The 18,029-nt window shown below is 34.6% G+C and overlaps 1 protein-coding gene across 1 annotated transcript in view; it reads right to left on the bottom strand.

Moving 5' to 3' along the window:
- The window catches only part of Smp_079390 (protein kinase), a 47,637-nt gene that overhangs the window by 11,248 nt on the left and 18,360 nt on the right, over window positions 1-18,029 (bottom strand). The window contains exons 9-18 of the mRNA XM_018793228.1: window positions 15,750-16,093; window positions 12,787-13,009; window positions 10,639-10,684; window positions 9,630-9,914; window positions 8,613-8,816; window positions 6,257-6,466; window positions 4,527-4,676; window positions 4,161-4,312; window positions 1,517-1,963; window positions 76-142 (exon numbers count right to left, since the gene is read on the bottom strand). Of these exons, the coding sequence (XP_018647762.1) occupies window positions 76-142; window positions 1,517-1,963; window positions 4,161-4,312; window positions 4,527-4,676; window positions 6,257-6,466; window positions 8,613-8,816; window positions 9,630-9,914; window positions 10,639-10,684; window positions 12,787-13,009; window positions 15,750-16,093 (2,128 nt within the window). The remainder of the gene's footprint in view (window positions 1-75; window positions 143-1,516; window positions 1,964-4,160; window positions 4,313-4,526; window positions 4,677-6,256; window positions 6,467-8,612; window positions 8,817-9,629; window positions 9,915-10,638; window positions 10,685-12,786; window positions 13,010-15,749; window positions 16,094-18,029) is intronic.

Raw genomic sequence — 18,029 nt, 5'->3', positions numbered from 1 at the left:
TAAACATTGTAAGAAACGATCAGCTTAAAAGGATAGTAAACTGAAAATAAGAATGAGTCATATTTGATCACATACCTTGGACTGAAACAGTTTATTTGTTACTTCACGTAAGATGACAAACAATTCCGTGGCCCAGTAAGTGCTTTGAAAATAGAAAGTAGAACATAAGATTAAACACGAAATATATTGCACGATAAAAAAAAACAAAAAGCAAGTATCATTAGCGATATGTGAAATTGAGAATTGGGCAATTTTTGCATCATAAATGAATGGGAAAAGAATTTCTAACGTTTCGCAGACTCATGATGACTAATCCTTCAGATTATTTGTAGCCTACAAATTTCTATAGTGAGACCGCGTGTTCGATCAAACTGTAAAAGAACACATGTGAACAAGTCCCAGAACTGTACAACTGTCACATATTCGTGAAGTAGATTTTATGCATATGAGTATGCGGATTAGAGTGAAGCAGATTGTGATTCAATTTATGTGTGTATTTGTAACAATTTTTCCAAGTTGCACATCGTTGAGAAAACCTTTTCAAATTATTCAGGACAGACTGTACACAGATGTCAGTCAGTTCCAGCGTAGAACCTGGTGCGTATGTACATCGGTTCAAGTTGTCCTACCCTATTAGCACACAGAGATGAAATTGTCAGATGAAATCCCAGAATAGTAGAAGTAGTAAGAGTATGAGTGGTGATAAGAAAGATTAGGGATTGAAGATACGACTGAAGAAAATATAAATTAGTGAAATAAAAGAAAAAAACAGTTATGAATAATGCAGAAGTTTAGCATTCGGAGGAAGATAGAGAATAAATGCACCCACGTCATTGCGAACTATTTTGAGTCATGTCATCCAAAGTCTCTAACTATTGGCTATGGTAATCACACCGACCTCAACCAGGTAGTCTACACCTGTTAACATAGCAAGGTCTGATTGTCAGTGACTTTATGAACTGATGACATGTATTGGGTTTGGCCACCCCTAGCTTTCTTCTAACCTACTCCTACATTAGAAATCATCGCGCGTCGAGGTATTCAGCGGATGGATATATGTAATACATGTCTCAACCACCTCAGTTGACCAGGTCGTTGTTAGACCTGAATGTTGTGATTTGGATACTTGAAAGAGCCGGTGTGAAGTGCTGAAGAATCCCACACTGGGATGAAATATTTCTCTGTAATGGTCCCATGTGAGTATAAGTCAATATAACATAATACACCTGAAAACGTTAACTATCGTTTATTATGTTTCGTTTTCAACTGTTGATCGTTTCAATAATTTTTACTATTATTTCGAAGGGAAACTAACTGCATTCATACTATACAATGAAATAACGCAAGCATATTATAATGACCAGTCCGACCAAATGTTACATATGTTTTAACGTAAGAATTTAACAGCTCCTATGATTACTGAAATGAACGGTGTGGAGTACTGTTGAACAAAAGCTTTTACTTTGGGAGTCAGAGATAATAATGATGAAAAGAATGGCAAAAATAAAAAAGGTACCTGTTTTCTAGAGAAACAATATCAAACGTTGCTCGATTAACTTCTACTGGACAACCAAATAACATATGCGGTCCACTTGTATTTGAAACTGAAGAACTGTGGTAAGTTCGCGCGAATTCATATCGCTTCAGTGGATCTGATTCATTTCTGTTTTCAAGTAAAACTGATCCCGATCGAGCCAGATAACGTGCAAATGGTATATGTAATGAATCAGGCAAACGAACAGGTAAACCATTTTCATCTAGTAAGACTGGAGCAGCTGATAAACGATCCCAAAACTCAGCATTTTGATTGTCATTCACATCACACAAATCATTGTTATCCTGTTTTGATTGGCTAAACCATGATGTTTGATAAGGTCTATGAATAACTGGAACAAGTGTAGGGGATTCTAACAGTACACCACTGTGTGCAATGAATGAAGTCTCCACAATATGTGTAATAAATCTGGTTAAAAATTATTTTTCAAAATTATTCGTTGTAAGTGTACGGAATATTAAGGTATATACATACTATGAAAATATTAACAAAAAATGTTATTATTGACTAAAACATATGCTCAGGGTTAATACCAAACTATGTCATCTTCGAGAGAAATTAATTGGATATGTTATTGTCATATTTGTGCTTTAATCATGTAAATTAACCCTCTTATTAATTTAAGTGAGAAGACGAAAGTTATCAGAACCTGATTACACATTTACTTGTTAAGCCATTTATATATGAAAAAAATTAAAGGTCAACTAGACAAATTGTAAAATGACAGTAAAACAAAGATAATAATGATAATAACGTGAATCACCTGACTGACAAATACTACCAGGGTAGGTTTAATGTGAGTATAAATTGTCACTGAATACACAAGGGGGAGGTGAACTTTTGTACAGATAAGATTTTAACAACCAAGTTTTGCCTTAGACAACCTTTGTACAAAACCACAAAGGCTGAGTTAAAATCAATCGTATGACCTGTTTCAATAGTGGTTTTGGTGGTGAAGGAAACAAATAAAATCAAATGACCCAGCAAGATACGATGACACACATATTCAGTCTATGGTTAAAAGTCTATTTAAAACAGGTTATTAATTCGTGATACTTTTAAAATTTTGATGATAGATAAAATGACCAGTTTTTCTTCATATTTAGGAACTATCTACTGATATATTTTAATAGATGAGATAGATTCTTGCTTACAATGCTTGTGACTTAAGGTAATATCGGTGCAACCCGTACAGGATGCACATATGCCAATAAGAAACTGATCAATTGTAGTCCTAAACATTAATGTAAAGATTCAAACAAACAATACAAAATGAATTAGAAGTAGATCTACGTTATTCAGTGTTACTGATTATTCATTGATTTATGATGGGTATCACATTGACCTATTGCTATCTCCAAATGACTAATTTTTATTTATTATTTATTTAAACACATAAATATTGGTACAAAAAGCACCAGATAAATATGCGCCTCACAAATCTCATTTGATTTGTGTGAGGGCTGTGATACTGCCCAGGCGCCCAGACTGAAGCAGGTGGTTTTCTTAGGGGACCACACCCGGAGCCTTCGATCTAAAGGTCTGATCCACAAGGAAGTGGAGCATCGTGAGGCGATACATTCTCATGGTAGCCGGTGACCAACAATTGGTTCATACGCCATTCGTTCCTTCAGGATACTGGAGCCCATGTGTACCATTGGTTTGAAATCAGGGTTCGCCAACTCCCCTAGGTGGACTATCCGTGTCCTCCAACCCGGTTAAAGCGCCGGATATTCGCTTTTCGTCCTCTCAATTTCGTAAACAACAGTAATGCCACGAGAAGGCAGTGAGTAGGACTTCCCTGGGAGAGGCTATATTACGCATGGCCATGTGAGAGTATTTCGAGAGGGAGAGCGGACTCTCCCCACTCTCGGCCGTACCAGGGCATTTGGAGGCATTACGGGAACAAAAAGAGATCACAAAAATCTATGTCCAGAAATTAACGAGTGTGATCCAGTGTGATGAGGAAATTACGGACTAGAAACCTGTACACATACACTGATTAATATGAAGGTATATTGTCCTTATGGAACAGATGTTCACCAGTATCACAGAAATTTGACTCCACACGATCTTTCAAGCACTTCAGAACATTCGAGTATGAGGCAATATTCATTATCACTTCTTCCACAAGAAACTTACAATGAAACAACACCGTTAATGTTGCGTACTTTTTGGAAAGGTGTATTTACTATTTTTAATATCTAGTACATAACAGATAGTAGTTACATAGCATGGATTGGAGTACCCAAATATAAATGGATAAATGTAACTGTTATCCAGGTGCTACACATAGTAAAGGATCGGAAGATTAAATCCCTTCACACCTTAAACACTTTGAAACGCTGATTTGTTTCCCGTTTCTTTATTTGAAGTACCTTTTTTCTTGAATAACTTCCTCTTTTTTCGTATTTTTAAACGAATACACTTTTGTGAGAAATATATTGATCAGTTCGCCTGTCTAACAATTATTATTGTTGTAAGCAATATGGTAGGAGACAGAGTCCGAAAGCTTCGAACTTTGTGTGTTAGGTTTTATCCGTGTGAAAACAATAATAATAGTACATGGAAAAAATGATATCATATATATAACACTACCTCTTACCTACGTGTTTTAAGGAAATTAAATAATACACGATTTGGATCGTCTTGCATAAAACAATCTTTAGTCAGTAATTGTGATAAAAAACTCCCATCAATTTGACTGATATCATGTTGAACGGAAGTTATCCATGTGTTACAATCATATAGTAAATCCTAAAGAAATGAGAAATATGTGAAAAGTGGAATACTAAAAAAGTATAAAGAGGTAAAATCTTTGATATTTTATGGGGTTCGAATAAATGTTTGGAATATTTAGTGAATCAGGTTAAAATTATGATGAAATCTAGACATGTCCAATCGGCTTAGTTTAAATATTCTATTTTTTATTATAGGAAAAAAAAGAAGTTTCTGTCAATACCGAACTTACTGATGCGTTTGAACAAGCTTGAGAAAAAAGAGTATGCGTAACAAAACGATACAAATTGCTATCAGGAGTTTTACAAATTTCCATAAGTTGCTTTTTAAATGCTGCTTCAGTAGACTTAAATGGTGGGACACGTGAAGAAGTTAGTAGGTCCTACAAAAATTAGAAAACATGAATATGCGTAAAAAAAACTCGAGGTGAATTCCCACTGAAAATTATAAGAAATGGTGCATAATCTACGAGTTTACATACAGAAAGCACTTATTGTGACACATAAAGAGGGAGATTTAATGAAGAGAATGTAATAATACATATTTTCTTCTCTTTTTAAGTTTATCTTTGGTTCATTGTCTTCTAAATGTTTTACGCAAACTGATATATTCTTGCCAGTATAGGGTTGTGGAGATTGTTGCATTTCACTAAGATCATAAACCGAACTAAGTAAGACCAACAGTAAAAACCCCAGCAGTGCGCATCTATGGTTCCGCATATGAGAACCGAACCCAGAACATTCGGTCTTGCACGTGAATGCTTAAACTTTAAACCACTGAAACGGTTCGTGGGTTCACACTGTTGAGGATTCCTATACTAGGACAAAATGGCTGTCCAGTGCTTCCAGGTCTAAAATGGTGATCTGACTTAGATCGACTCATTATTTCAACGATTTATTCTTTATTACGTGGCCTTGTTGACCATACGTCACTCTTAAACTTACCTTGTTATATTATGTAACTCATCATTCATATCTAGTTATCTGTATTTAGTTTCTGGGTCACTCTTGAGTATTTTATAATACCTTTTTTCAGTCATTGATTAGGAATAATCATATTATGCAATTTCTACTTTGTTGAAATGTTTGATATTTTGTTGATACTAACAACCATATTACAAATTACCACTATAGAAAGATTGTGAGCATTTTCAATTGTACAGCTTCGTAATGATAATTCTTCGTTGAACCACTCTCCTCTTTTATAACTTAATGAGTTCTTTTCATTCATTTTAATCTATATTTGTAGTTGTACAATGAGATCGCCGGATACATTTTAGTAACATTAGAATATCCACTCTCTATCTACAAAAAATATTTCTAAAATGTACCATTAATGTACAATTCGCACTCGACCTGATGTGCTGACACAAGTATAGAATAACCATAGGATCTCCCACAGGCCAGTTACTATTAGATTACTCTATAGCTAGCCTGGAAATCAATCACCTGAATGCTCTTTATAACAATTTGCAATAATACGAAGGGTATATGGATCGTATTTACATTACATGTTATATTATTTGAGCCATGTATTGAAGATATCCAGCACCTGTTATGTAGTAATCAAATTCACCTTTAAGCTGAACAATCATTTTCATAACAACAATTAATAAAGAATATCCATTCACAGAAGTTCCACATAAAACGAGGAGCCAACTATCGTAAAGCAATTTTAACACTGCAAGAGGAAGCGTGTGAGCATCGCATTTAAACGTGATACACATGCAGCAATTTCAAATTGGAAGATCTCCCGAACAAAAATCTCTATGCTGTACCAATCTCTTATGTTTCATGTCTATAGATATAAAACAAAAATATGTCGTGTAGCATTTCCAACACTTAAGCTAGAGGTTTAATCGTAAACTATCAATGGAAGCGCGATTTACATTAGGTTAACACTATTACGTTTATATGAAAAAAAGTGAGGTGAATAGTCATTATGAAAAATCGTACAACATACCGAAGCACTTGGTCTCTTAGAAGGATCATGTTGTAGCATAGTACGAATTAACCAAGTCTGATTGACAAGTTCATCTTGAGACCAATCTTTTGGAAAGATAATCTTTTCTTTTCTTAATTCAGTAAGAATCAAAACGCGTTCCATTGCAGTTGGCATAGCACGATAAAACATTTCGAAGAGAATAATACCCAAACTGTAGATGTCAACCCGCTCGTTTGTGGGATAATAAAAAAAAGTGCGGACAAAGCAAAACAAAAGTTAATATACATACACTAAACTATGAAAATATATTGAGAAAAGTACAACGACTAAAAGGTTAACATGTGGCTTGAATGTACTCTGTACAAAACACTAGCCTAAAGTAGGAAAAAGTGATAACCGTTTGTGGATTTGCAATAAGCGAAAATGAATGTGTAGTGTATTGAAGATTTATACGTCTCAGTTCTTTTTGCACATACAGGTAATGATTACTGTGGTGTTGTTTGGTGGCTTTGAATCTGACACTAATTAGATCGTAAGATGATTGTCATTGAAATATACATATCGCCAATCCTTGTAAATAAATATCGATTTAACTTGCGTTAGTGAATAACGGAATTAAATAAGTCAAATACGAGAATGAATTTTACATGCGCATATTTCATATAGTCGTTGATCCAGACAGACTATCAAAGAAACGAAGCTAAATGAAATGATGAACAGTGGAGAAGGCCTGTGAGCCAAATCAGTTTAACTAAGTGTGAATTGATATCTATAGTCGAACAGAAATAAGCTACAGACATGTGATGAGTAAGATAAGAAATGTACGTACACATGCTTACATAAAAACAGTCAAGGTTGACAAGCGAATAATTAACAGGGTCAAAATGTGACTCAAGAAGAATGAGTAAATTGGCCTGTCTGGAAGCTAAATAAGCTATGTAGGCTTAACATAGCAATCGATACTGCAGTTGTAAAAGATAATACGTTTAACAGATCAGGTACATTGAACAACACATTTTGATTTTAACGAGTCAATTTTTTAACTTTCGATTAAGTGCTTGTTGACCCTTAACTAACAGAACGGCTTAACTAAACTTATCTGAGTACACAATGCTAAGAAAACTTCAGGTTAGCTGGTTTTTGTTAATAAATGTCAGCTTTTTCGTATAAAGATAGCCGCCATAACTTTTGTCGTATTCGCATTTTCGCATTGACCTTTTCAGTTATTTGATCGTTTTTACTTTTAGATTGCTAATTTTACTGTGCCCCAAGGGAATTTTTACCTATACATACACAACTGTTCCATTATGAATTTGACATCTTGTGTACTAAACTTTTCTCCAACTCCCGACTACTCCGCGACTTCCATTACGTAGAGATTTATTAATGAAGTATTCTGCGTCGGTTGTCTGGTCCTTGGACTTCGTATAAGTCCAGTTCCATATTAGGAAAAATATCCCAACGGTTTGTAATTAGGAATTATTGTCGACAATTATCAAAAGCTATAGCATAGTTACAGGCAGGTAGCGAGCATTTATTATTTGTTTATTTGAACACATAAATATTGGTACAAAGGGGCACCGAATACATATGCGCTACACAAGTCACTTGATTTGTGTGTGGGCTGTGATACTGCCCAGATTCCCAGACCGAAGCAGGTAGCGAGTATAGTTGGTTAGTAGTGATGAGACGGTATACGTGAGTAACACATATCTTAAACGCCTCGTTAAATAAAATAAAATTACCAACTGATCCTCTTAAAGACCTAAACACTCCACGACAAAAAGTACCATGATCTATTCACTGGAAGTAAGTTGTGCATAATAGTTTGAATGCATTCACACCACAGTAGATTGTTGTAACGGATACAAATAATGGTGTATTGAGAGATATGCAAGACCAATCGTATAAAGTGATCATGGTCGAATGACCGCTATTCATAAATACGAATAATCTATGGATACCAGAAGGCAATAACTAGTCAGTAAAATATGGTCCATTTTATATGGCAAAATGACATACATACAGAACATTTAACACATGAAAAAAAACGTTGAAATTCATTTAAAATGTAAATAAATACTGGATTGTTCTTTTGTATGTCATTTACCAACCTATGAAATTACGGTTTTTACATTAGGATTATTTGTGGTACACTATATACTAGAAATTGATTATTTTCTATGTAAAATGAGTATATATTGAGCAGTTCTACAGTAGGATAGTCAGAGCAACTGTGTACTTGACTCAGTCCTTCATAAGAATTTAAATTGCTTTCATAGCTTCATTCCAACTAACAACTAAATTTTACACATAGTAAGTAGGAATGACATAATTGAATCAGTACAGAGACCATGTATGAAGAAAAGACTACCTCATCATAAATGCGATTTTTTTGAGAATCCAAAAGTAGAACTTCAGGACTTATATAAAAGAAGGTGCCAACGTTATGGGTCATGGAATGGTCGTCGAACTTCATGGTATTTTCATGTTGACCTGTAGAATTCGGTACCTCTTTATGTCCAACAGGTGGAATCTGTTGTGTAGAATCTGAGCATTCTGTTTGTTTACTACATTTCTGATCAAAATATGAATAAGGAAAAACAGAGCAAAATTTTAGAGGTAAGATGTAACTCATTTAAGAACCGATTTAATTACGTATGTGAAAGCTAATAACATTAATCTACTGATCTACTTCACAAACCAATGCAGATGAGACGGGTTTTGTAACTTTAACTCAATGGCTGAAGGCTAAATGGTAATAAGTATTATAAACATCACACGAAAATTAATCAACAATCAAGATGCAGGATACAGTAAATGGATATGTTAGTGAAATAAGTCATTTACAATAAATAAATTAGGAGTGGATGAATAATAACTGGTTTTAATCGATAATTAAAACTTCCAGTGGGTTATTGCATTAAATCAATTCACTTACAAGACAAATTGCTCAGTGAAAATATAGTGTTTTTTGTATAACGTTCTGTAAAATTACATAACCCTCAGAAAAAACAAACTTGTAAATATTAAAAGTATAAAATGTAAGCGCCACTTTTTGGGTTATTTCTGTGATATAAGTATGAATAAATCAATTCAAAACGTTGTACAACGAACAGTGACGTTTAACGGCGTATATACTCAGTCAGTCAGTCACAACGTAGAACTTCGTACGTACGTACATCAGTTCGAGTTGCCATACCGCATTAGCACAGAGATGAAGTTGTCGATTCAAATCCCATAGTGGGAGAAATAGTAAGAGGATAAGCATTATGTGAAAGATTAGGGTTTGAAGATGTTATTGAAGGAGTATTATACAGTGTATATACTAATTGAGATTCATGCTAAAATCTTGATACACGAAGTATGCTTTAAAAAAAACAATGCTTACATGGAATTCAGCTGCAACGGCTTGGCGTGCATTCATTAGTTTTTCTTGTACAGTCCGTGTAGCCAAGCCGAAATCTACAATTTTCACATGATCATTAGAATCTAACATTATATTGGCTGGTTTCAAATCTCTATGAATAACTCCTTTGGAATGAATATATGCCAAACCATCTGTTAATTCACGGAATAAACTCCAAGCTCTATCCGGACTACATGATAAATTTTCGGAGTCAATAACATATCTCAATGACTTGGATGGACATAATTCCATTTGAATGATAATATACTACGAAACAGAAATGGAATATAAAAAATCATATGAATCGAGATGAGTTGATAGTAGAACTTGTCTATCATTGATAATATTCTTAGTGAACTCGAACTTATTAGTAGGAGGATCAACGAGTGGCACTGAGAAGTAAAATTGCTTATGTGAATTTTACTTTAACTCTTCAACATCTTTTCACAAAGTTTAATACATAGGAGACAAGTAGGTATTGTCATTTTAGTACATTAGCCTTCAAAACATTACTTGAGATGACCAGCGTCTTCAGAGATTTCGCCTCCTAACAGAAGGAAGAGATCGATCTCAACCATTGGAAATCTCAACTTATCTCATATATTTGCGTAGCCGATGCCAAAGTCTGAAAAGCACAGAGGTAACACATCTACAACTCTTAGTAAAAAAAAGATTGTTTGAATGTACTTAAACAGTTAATTTAGTGGCCTACGTAACACGAAATACTTCATCAGAGGTTATTGTGTATAATATTGTTTAGTTTTGACTGAGGATTGTTAATAATAGACGACAGATAGTGTTTAGGAAAAATACGAAATATACAGATTGTTAATGCACAGACAAATTGGTAATAGCTAATTTTGTTCACTACACTTACAAAGAGAAGCTATTTCTCATGTAAAACTAGTAATAAATTATAAAAATGTTGAATCGAATCAGCAGATAGAACATACCAATATAAAATCGCAAAATCATATAAACAAAAACTTACTCGATATTCTCGTACAGACTTTTCAATCTCATTGTTCTGTGAATTACTATAAATGAAAAAAAGACGAGTAGGAAAAAAAGTTATGCAATACAACTGATATGCTACATTTAGTATTACAAACTTACATTGGTGTGAAAGTAGTTTATTTATTTATTTATTTAAACACATACATATTGGTACAAAGGGCACCAGATGCATATGCGCCACACAAAATAATGAGAATGGAAGGAGAAAGGGGAAAGATGCGTATATATAAAGGAAAAAAAGGATGAAAAAAAGAGAAGAGTAATGATGGGGGGAACTGAAATGTACAACCAGAAGAACTCTCAGTTAAGAAAGTTATAACCACTCTCTATGAAGAAAGTAAAAGAAGGTTACAGCAGGATCGCCACTGGCTTCTATTCTGAGCCATATCTGATAACGTTTCTAGCCACTGTGTTGCACCATCCTTCGGACCCCATCCAGGGAGTCGTGAAGGGCCAACAGAAGCTAGCCCTTTGTAGCTTTCTTTCATACCACGACACCATGTCATACATGGTGTGAAAGTAGGAAATATATCAGCCCAAAAAATACTTCATCATCATAGCTTATTCATCAATTAAATATTCGTTTTGACGAAATAAAAAAATGACAAAATAGCAGAATGAATGATGATCAATAGACAGAAGAGGAAAAGGTTATACATTTAATCGATAAATAAATAAGAGCAGTGTTCCTTTGCATATACAGCCCAAATAAGCAAACAACCAATAGATGGAGTGGATTCTCCTTAATCCTCAAATGTACAAAGGCACTGATAAATACTCATAACTATTATTCCAAATATATATCTGATATATTATAATAACATGCTAATGCTGTAATGAACGAAAACTCAGGTAGGGTAAACCAATTTATTTTATTCAGTGAAATTACATACTAAGTTTGTAAAATATGAAAACAATATATTGAATACATTATTTGTACATCTTCCTTGAATTGACTATTACAAGCTCCATTGATCTTTCATTCTTGTGGCTACTCTGACTGCTTTTGCTTTTCTTCTACTACTTATCATTTTCTTCTTGCGTCAGTAAGAATCCTACTTCCAAATCTTGATACATACTACTTATATCGGTCCGTCTAAGTAGCACACACCACAATACAACAAATGCTTCAGCCATATTTTCACGAGATTGACGGTTTTATGACTGCTAAATTTAATATATGAAATGTGGGTTTCCAATAGTTGTTAGAGAAACTTACCGTTTTAATCTAAATTATGTTGACTTGATTAAAATCTACTAATATTACTAAGTGGATCATTACGACAACCAAAGTGGATTATGCTGAATAACACAAATCAACGACAGATACGAACAGACATCTCCCCCTAAATATATTATCTCTCACTGAAACACAGGGATATCACAAGTCAACACTTAGTCTGTGAGTGCGAAAAATTATTACAACTCTTTACATAGAACTTCAGCCACAAAAAGAAAAATTCTAAAACGGATTGAATGAGATTTAATTTAAATGATGTACTGAGATGTCTTTTTTATCAAAAGTACGTGACGTATTAGTGCATTATTCATTTGTCATAATAAGCAAATACGTCAAGTTTATCAAAAGGGTTAACTATTTAAAGTAAATGATTTAAGCTGGTTGATTCAAAATCCCATTAAATATGAAGTAATTTTGCGTACTAATGATCCCTACATATATAACGTTGAGAGAAGTTAAAACAAAAGTAAGGTTACAGAGCATATAACTCTTCCTTGTTGCCCAGATAATTGAATATGGCTCTGATCAGAGCATAGAAACCTTAACTAGTTTACTAAGTTAAGTTTTTTTCAAACACTATGGTTAAGGCGACTGCTCGGATCCAACTAGTCTTCGTATTCTACTACAATACGTCTAGAAGAAATTCACAATCAGGTTAGATTTACATATTTATCGATCGTTCTGTCATACTCAATAATTCACATATTAACATGTGGGCAATACTTAAAAAAATATTATGAACATTTCTATATTCCTTCTTTAGCATTATTATAAATGGGTTCTTTTAAGCGAATTGCTAAACAAAATATTTCAATATTTGCTGCTTTTATCACTATGGCCTGATAAGTATTTACATAAAAATTAAAATAATTCAGAACTTACTTAACATCATAAACATCTTTATTCACGAATGTATCACTTGTTTTTTGATTATTAAGAAAATTATCTTCAAATTGAGTAGATAAATCAGAAACGTCAGAAGATAGATATGAACATGATAGTGAAGTTGGTGAAGATGAATAATCATTTGTATGTTCAGTTTCATCGCTACTTTCTCCAGGAATTCGAAAAAAATGATTACGAACTACGTTTGTTGGCTTTTTTGCTGAAAAAAAAATTTTTTTTATAATCGTCAGAGGTTGGTGAGTACTAAAACTGATACAATTCATTATTCAAGAATAAATATTTCTATTAATAATTCTCTTAACTTAAGGATCTTATTAAATCTACAAGTTTTGCTTTTACACAAAAGTGATTTAGTTCGCATTATGTTCACATTTTTAATGAACCGAATAATGAAAAAAGTACACTGATTATCTGTTTAATTACATTTATACAGCCAAAAGCCATTTAGACTGAAATCAAATTCCATTACTACTTAATTAAATGATGACAAAACAATATGAGGATAGTTTATGCTTAAAGCAATTAGTCCCTTAAATAAATTTCGATAATACAATGAGAAGACGAAGGTTATCAGAATTATGTTATCTATTTGCGCAATACAATCTGATCACATATATACTTGTTAGGACATTTTTATATAAAAAATATAAGGTCAACTAGACAGATTAAAGGTAATCGAAAAGTAAAGTACACAAAAACATTGTGATAACCACTCTAGATAATGAATCAGTATTACCTAGGCAGGTTAAGGGTTAAAATAAATTGTTTTTTAGCACAAATGGGAACTGAAATCCATTTTATAGTGCTCCCAAATACCCTGATAAGGCCGAGAGTGGGGAGGGCCTGCCTTCTCTCTCGAAATGCTCTCACATGGCCACGCGTATACAGCCTCTGCCAAGGAAGCCCTACACACTGCCTTCTCGTGATGGGGGTGTCGTTTATGAAATTGAGAGGACGAAAATCGAATGTCCGGCGCTTTAACCGGGTTGGTGGACACGGAAAGTTCACCTAGGGGAGTTGGAAAATCTTGATTCCAAACCAATGGTGCACATGGGATCCAGTATCCTGAAGGGACAAATGGCGTATGAATCAATAACTGGTCACCGGCTACCATGAGACTGCATCTCCTTACGTTGCTCCACTGCCTTGTGGATCAGACCTTTAGGTCGAAGGCTCCAGGTGTGGTCCCTTAAGAAAACCACCTGTTTCGGTCTGGGCATCCGGACAGTATCATAGCCCTCACACAATTAAATGAAATGACCATTTTTGTGTGGCGCATATGTATCTGGTGCCCCTTCGTACCAATATTTATGTATTCTAATAATAAATAAATACTTATGATTAGGGTTTGAGTAACTGGGCCGTACCACTAGTCCTAACACAGTTAGAGTGTGGTTTAAAGCGCAGTACACGAATTTTTACTTGACAAATAAAATTTATTTGAACACATAAGCATTGGTACAACGAGGGGGCCACTAAATATGTATGCGCCACAAAACAAAAACTGGGTTGTGAGGAGATAGGGGGAAGTGAATGCAGTAAAAAAAGGAACAACGATCAATTGAAACTAGTGTATGAGAGTGAAGTAATAATAATATTAGTAGTAACGATAATAATTGGAGAAGCAGTTCAGATAGGAAAAACACAACCAGAAAAAAATTGTTTCCGTTAAAGAAGTTACTCTCACTTTTATGAAGAAAGTGAGAAAGAGTTACATAAGGATCGCCACCGGCTGATGACGCCTTAAGTCACCGAATCGTACCATTTCTAGAGCTCTAACCAGGAAGCCGTAAAGGATCAAAAGAACCCGATCCTGTACAACTTTCATACCATTACATAATGTTGTACACTGACCAAGTTTCCTCTTTTTTCAACCAGTCCTAGAATCGACAAATAGTGAACGATATGTAATTCTCTGAGACGACATTCATAGCGCATGTTCAAGCCACCGAATCCAGTGTTTCAAGACAGTGACACCAACTGAATCGATGTCAATATGTCCGAACACGTGTTGCCAAACCTCTGTATTACTAACATGGTGTTACCACTGAATGTTGGCGATTTTCTGGAAACAACAATAGGTTATCTAACACCCTCAACCCAGAGAGATTAAGATTCATAAGCATAGAGTGAAACTGCTCTCATTGATGCGTTGTAGATCCGATCTTTTACTGCCAGACTAACATCATAAAGACGCCACAGATGGCCCAGATTGGCATACGCCACTCTGGTTTTCGCCATACGTGGATTGACCTCATCACTCATGCGACCACCAGCGCTTAAGCAGCTACCCAGATAGACGAACTTCCCGACTACTTCTATCCGCTCACCACCAAGAGCGAGTACAGGCTCACGGTCCTGGCAATCTTTTAAAACGGATGCTCTTAATATAAATGAATTCGAGCTATTCACCAAACCACTTTGTGCATTTATTTGCTACAGTCAATTAACATAATCAAGTTAAAAGGTATACTCATGAGATGTCAATACAGTAGGATATGATTTGTAGAGTCAGAAATATTTAAACGTTCTTATCAGTACTGAACATCCACACGGATGAAGTTTTAAATCAAGATTACTGGTCATTTATCTATTCCTTCTTTGAAAAGAAAAAAAAATAAAACTGAACAAATACTTCGCTTCATTTAGAGTCAAACTTCTGTTCGTGAACACCAATACAAGTCAATTTTTCACATTACTAATACAATGGAAGCTATTAAGAATAATAACTTACAAAAAAATTATACAACTTTCTAAGAACACTAACAATAACAAATTTTCCTAATCCTTTTACAACTGCAAATACACCTTAAATTACATAATATCTAAAAATTTATTTGAAATGAATAGAAGTGTGTTGTAGGAAATGACGTAACCGAACACTATCAAGTCTTGAATAATAATAAAATGCAAGAGTAGGAAAAAAGACATTCACTCACTTCCTATATACCAAGATTCATCATTAATGTGACTAGAAGAATTGTTAAGTATACGTTTATCGAAGTCATTACCATTTGTAACAAGTTCAGTTAGCTCGTCAAGTGTAGTGTTTATATGTGTGGGAGTTGGACAGGATTTTTGAGATTTCAGCGTAATTGGGTTTCTGTACAGATGATGACTAGTTCTACCTTCTTCTTCTTCTTCTTCATTATCTTCGGAACAAAAAGAAGTACTTTTGCAGTTACGATATTTTGAATCATCCCACTTTTTATTCCAATCAGAACACGGCATATTTTTATGAGGTAATGGTTCAGTGAACGTATCTTGCCATGATGTGAAATATCTATGTATTAAGTGAAAATACGAGAAAAAGAACTTAATTAGTCATTAATATAAAATGAATGGAAAAGAAGTCAAAAAACAACTTTGGAGATAAAAATTAATACTTTATACGTCCTATTTGTCCCAGACCGATCTTATTTGAGGTATCATTGAAAACCAAGATGTATAAATTAAACCAATCCTCAAAATCCCTTATAAACAATTATTATACAAAATAAGTTAATTATTTATTTGCATTGCTTTTACGAAAACCTTTATGTATTACAACTAGATAACTGAAACCTTATTATCATTCTCAACAGTACAGCTTAATATTGTAAAAGGCTATATCACTTATTCAGCTAACAACTACCTATTTACACCTTAAATTCGGCACATTAACTATGAAACTAATCACGATGATACACTTCACTGAGTGGTTGATTGATGGTTCTTTATTACTGATAAATAAAAATGGATAGAATGAAACGAAAGAGTTCGATTAATGTCAAACCTATCAGTCGTAATTGAATTGGTGCTTAATCGTAAGTACGGCTACGAGACCGATGGCAATACCTAAGTTAGAATTAGTTAAAAACTCTCTGACTTGCGCCAGTTACCCTTCGTGTAGTATAGGACGCCAACCAGGATTCTCCAACCAACTCCATCCTGGGCTCTCCTCTACAATTATCTCCAACTGTGACTTATTCTTTTGATGTCTGACTGTTTTCTTTTTGCCTTCAAGATTCCAAGTTACATCTGGCTTCGAGATGCAGTTTGATTATTTGAGTAATGTTTGTCCTATTCACCACAGTTTATTCCTAATTTTCTCTTCATCAAGAAGCTGATTTCTTCTCTATTACAGAAGGTTGTTGCTGATGGCATTCGGCCAGCAGATCTGTAGTATCTTGCGTAGACAATTGTTTATAAATGACTATACAATTTTGATGATAATTTTAATTGTTCTCCAAGTTAGCTCCGCACAATGGAACTGTCTTGACGATTCTATTGAAGATTCTGACTGTGGTGTTGGCTGACAGTTGTTTTGAGTCCTATATGTTCTTCAATTGTAGGAACGTCGCCCTTGCTTTGCAAATCCGAGCCGTCACATCTCTATCAGATCCCCTTGTTCTAAATCACCTAGCTGTAACCAAGCTGTCCATTATATTCCGTGCTTCTCCTCCGATGTCGAGGTCTTCATAATCCAGTCAACCACCAGAAGAAAGAGAGTAAACGACCTTGTCTGATATCGACCCTTCCTCGGAATGCACCTGTCAGCTGTCCTCCATCCACGACTTTGCACTGTAGTCCGTCGTTTGAATTCCGAATGATGTTGACGATCTTCTCAGGTACATCATATTTTTGAGGAACGTTCAATAAGGTTCTATCCACACTGTCAAACGCCTTCTCGTAGTCATGGAAGTTGATGTATAGTGACGAGTTCAATTCAACTATAAGTTCAAAAATGATCGGTAGTGTAGTAGTTTAGTTGGAAAACGATCGATTCTTACGAACTCCGGATTGTTGATCTTGAAGCTGGATGTCTACTGAATCTTTCATACGGCTCAACAACACTCTGTTAATAACCCTTCCTTAGACTAATAGTAATGCGATGCCTCTGTAGTTCTCACACTTGCTGAGATCTTTCTTTGGTGTCCTGATGAGATATCCTTCTTTCCAGTCTGTCGGCACTTGTTCCTCCTCCCAAATCTTCCTGAATAGAATGTGGAGCATCTTTACAGTTACTTCTGTGTTTGATTTCAGTGCTTCAGCTGGTATGTTGTCAGGTTCTGCTGTTTTATCACTCTTGATTTGTCTGTTCGCCTTACTAATTTTTATTGTTGGTGGCATGACATCTATAAAAAGGTCTAAAAAAAACTCTCCAAATACTCAATTATAAACATTTGAACTTGTTTTGGAGGTAACGATTTGATGAAGCGATGATTTTCAACAACATA

Source organism: Schistosoma mansoni, chromosome 1 (assembly GCF_000237925.1).
Source record: "Schistosoma mansoni strain Puerto Rico chromosome 1, complete genome".
NCBI classification, from domain to species: Eukaryota; Metazoa; Platyhelminthes; class Trematoda; order Strigeidida; family Schistosomatidae; genus Schistosoma; species Schistosoma mansoni.
This window is presented reverse-complemented; position numbering and strand designations above follow the sequence as displayed.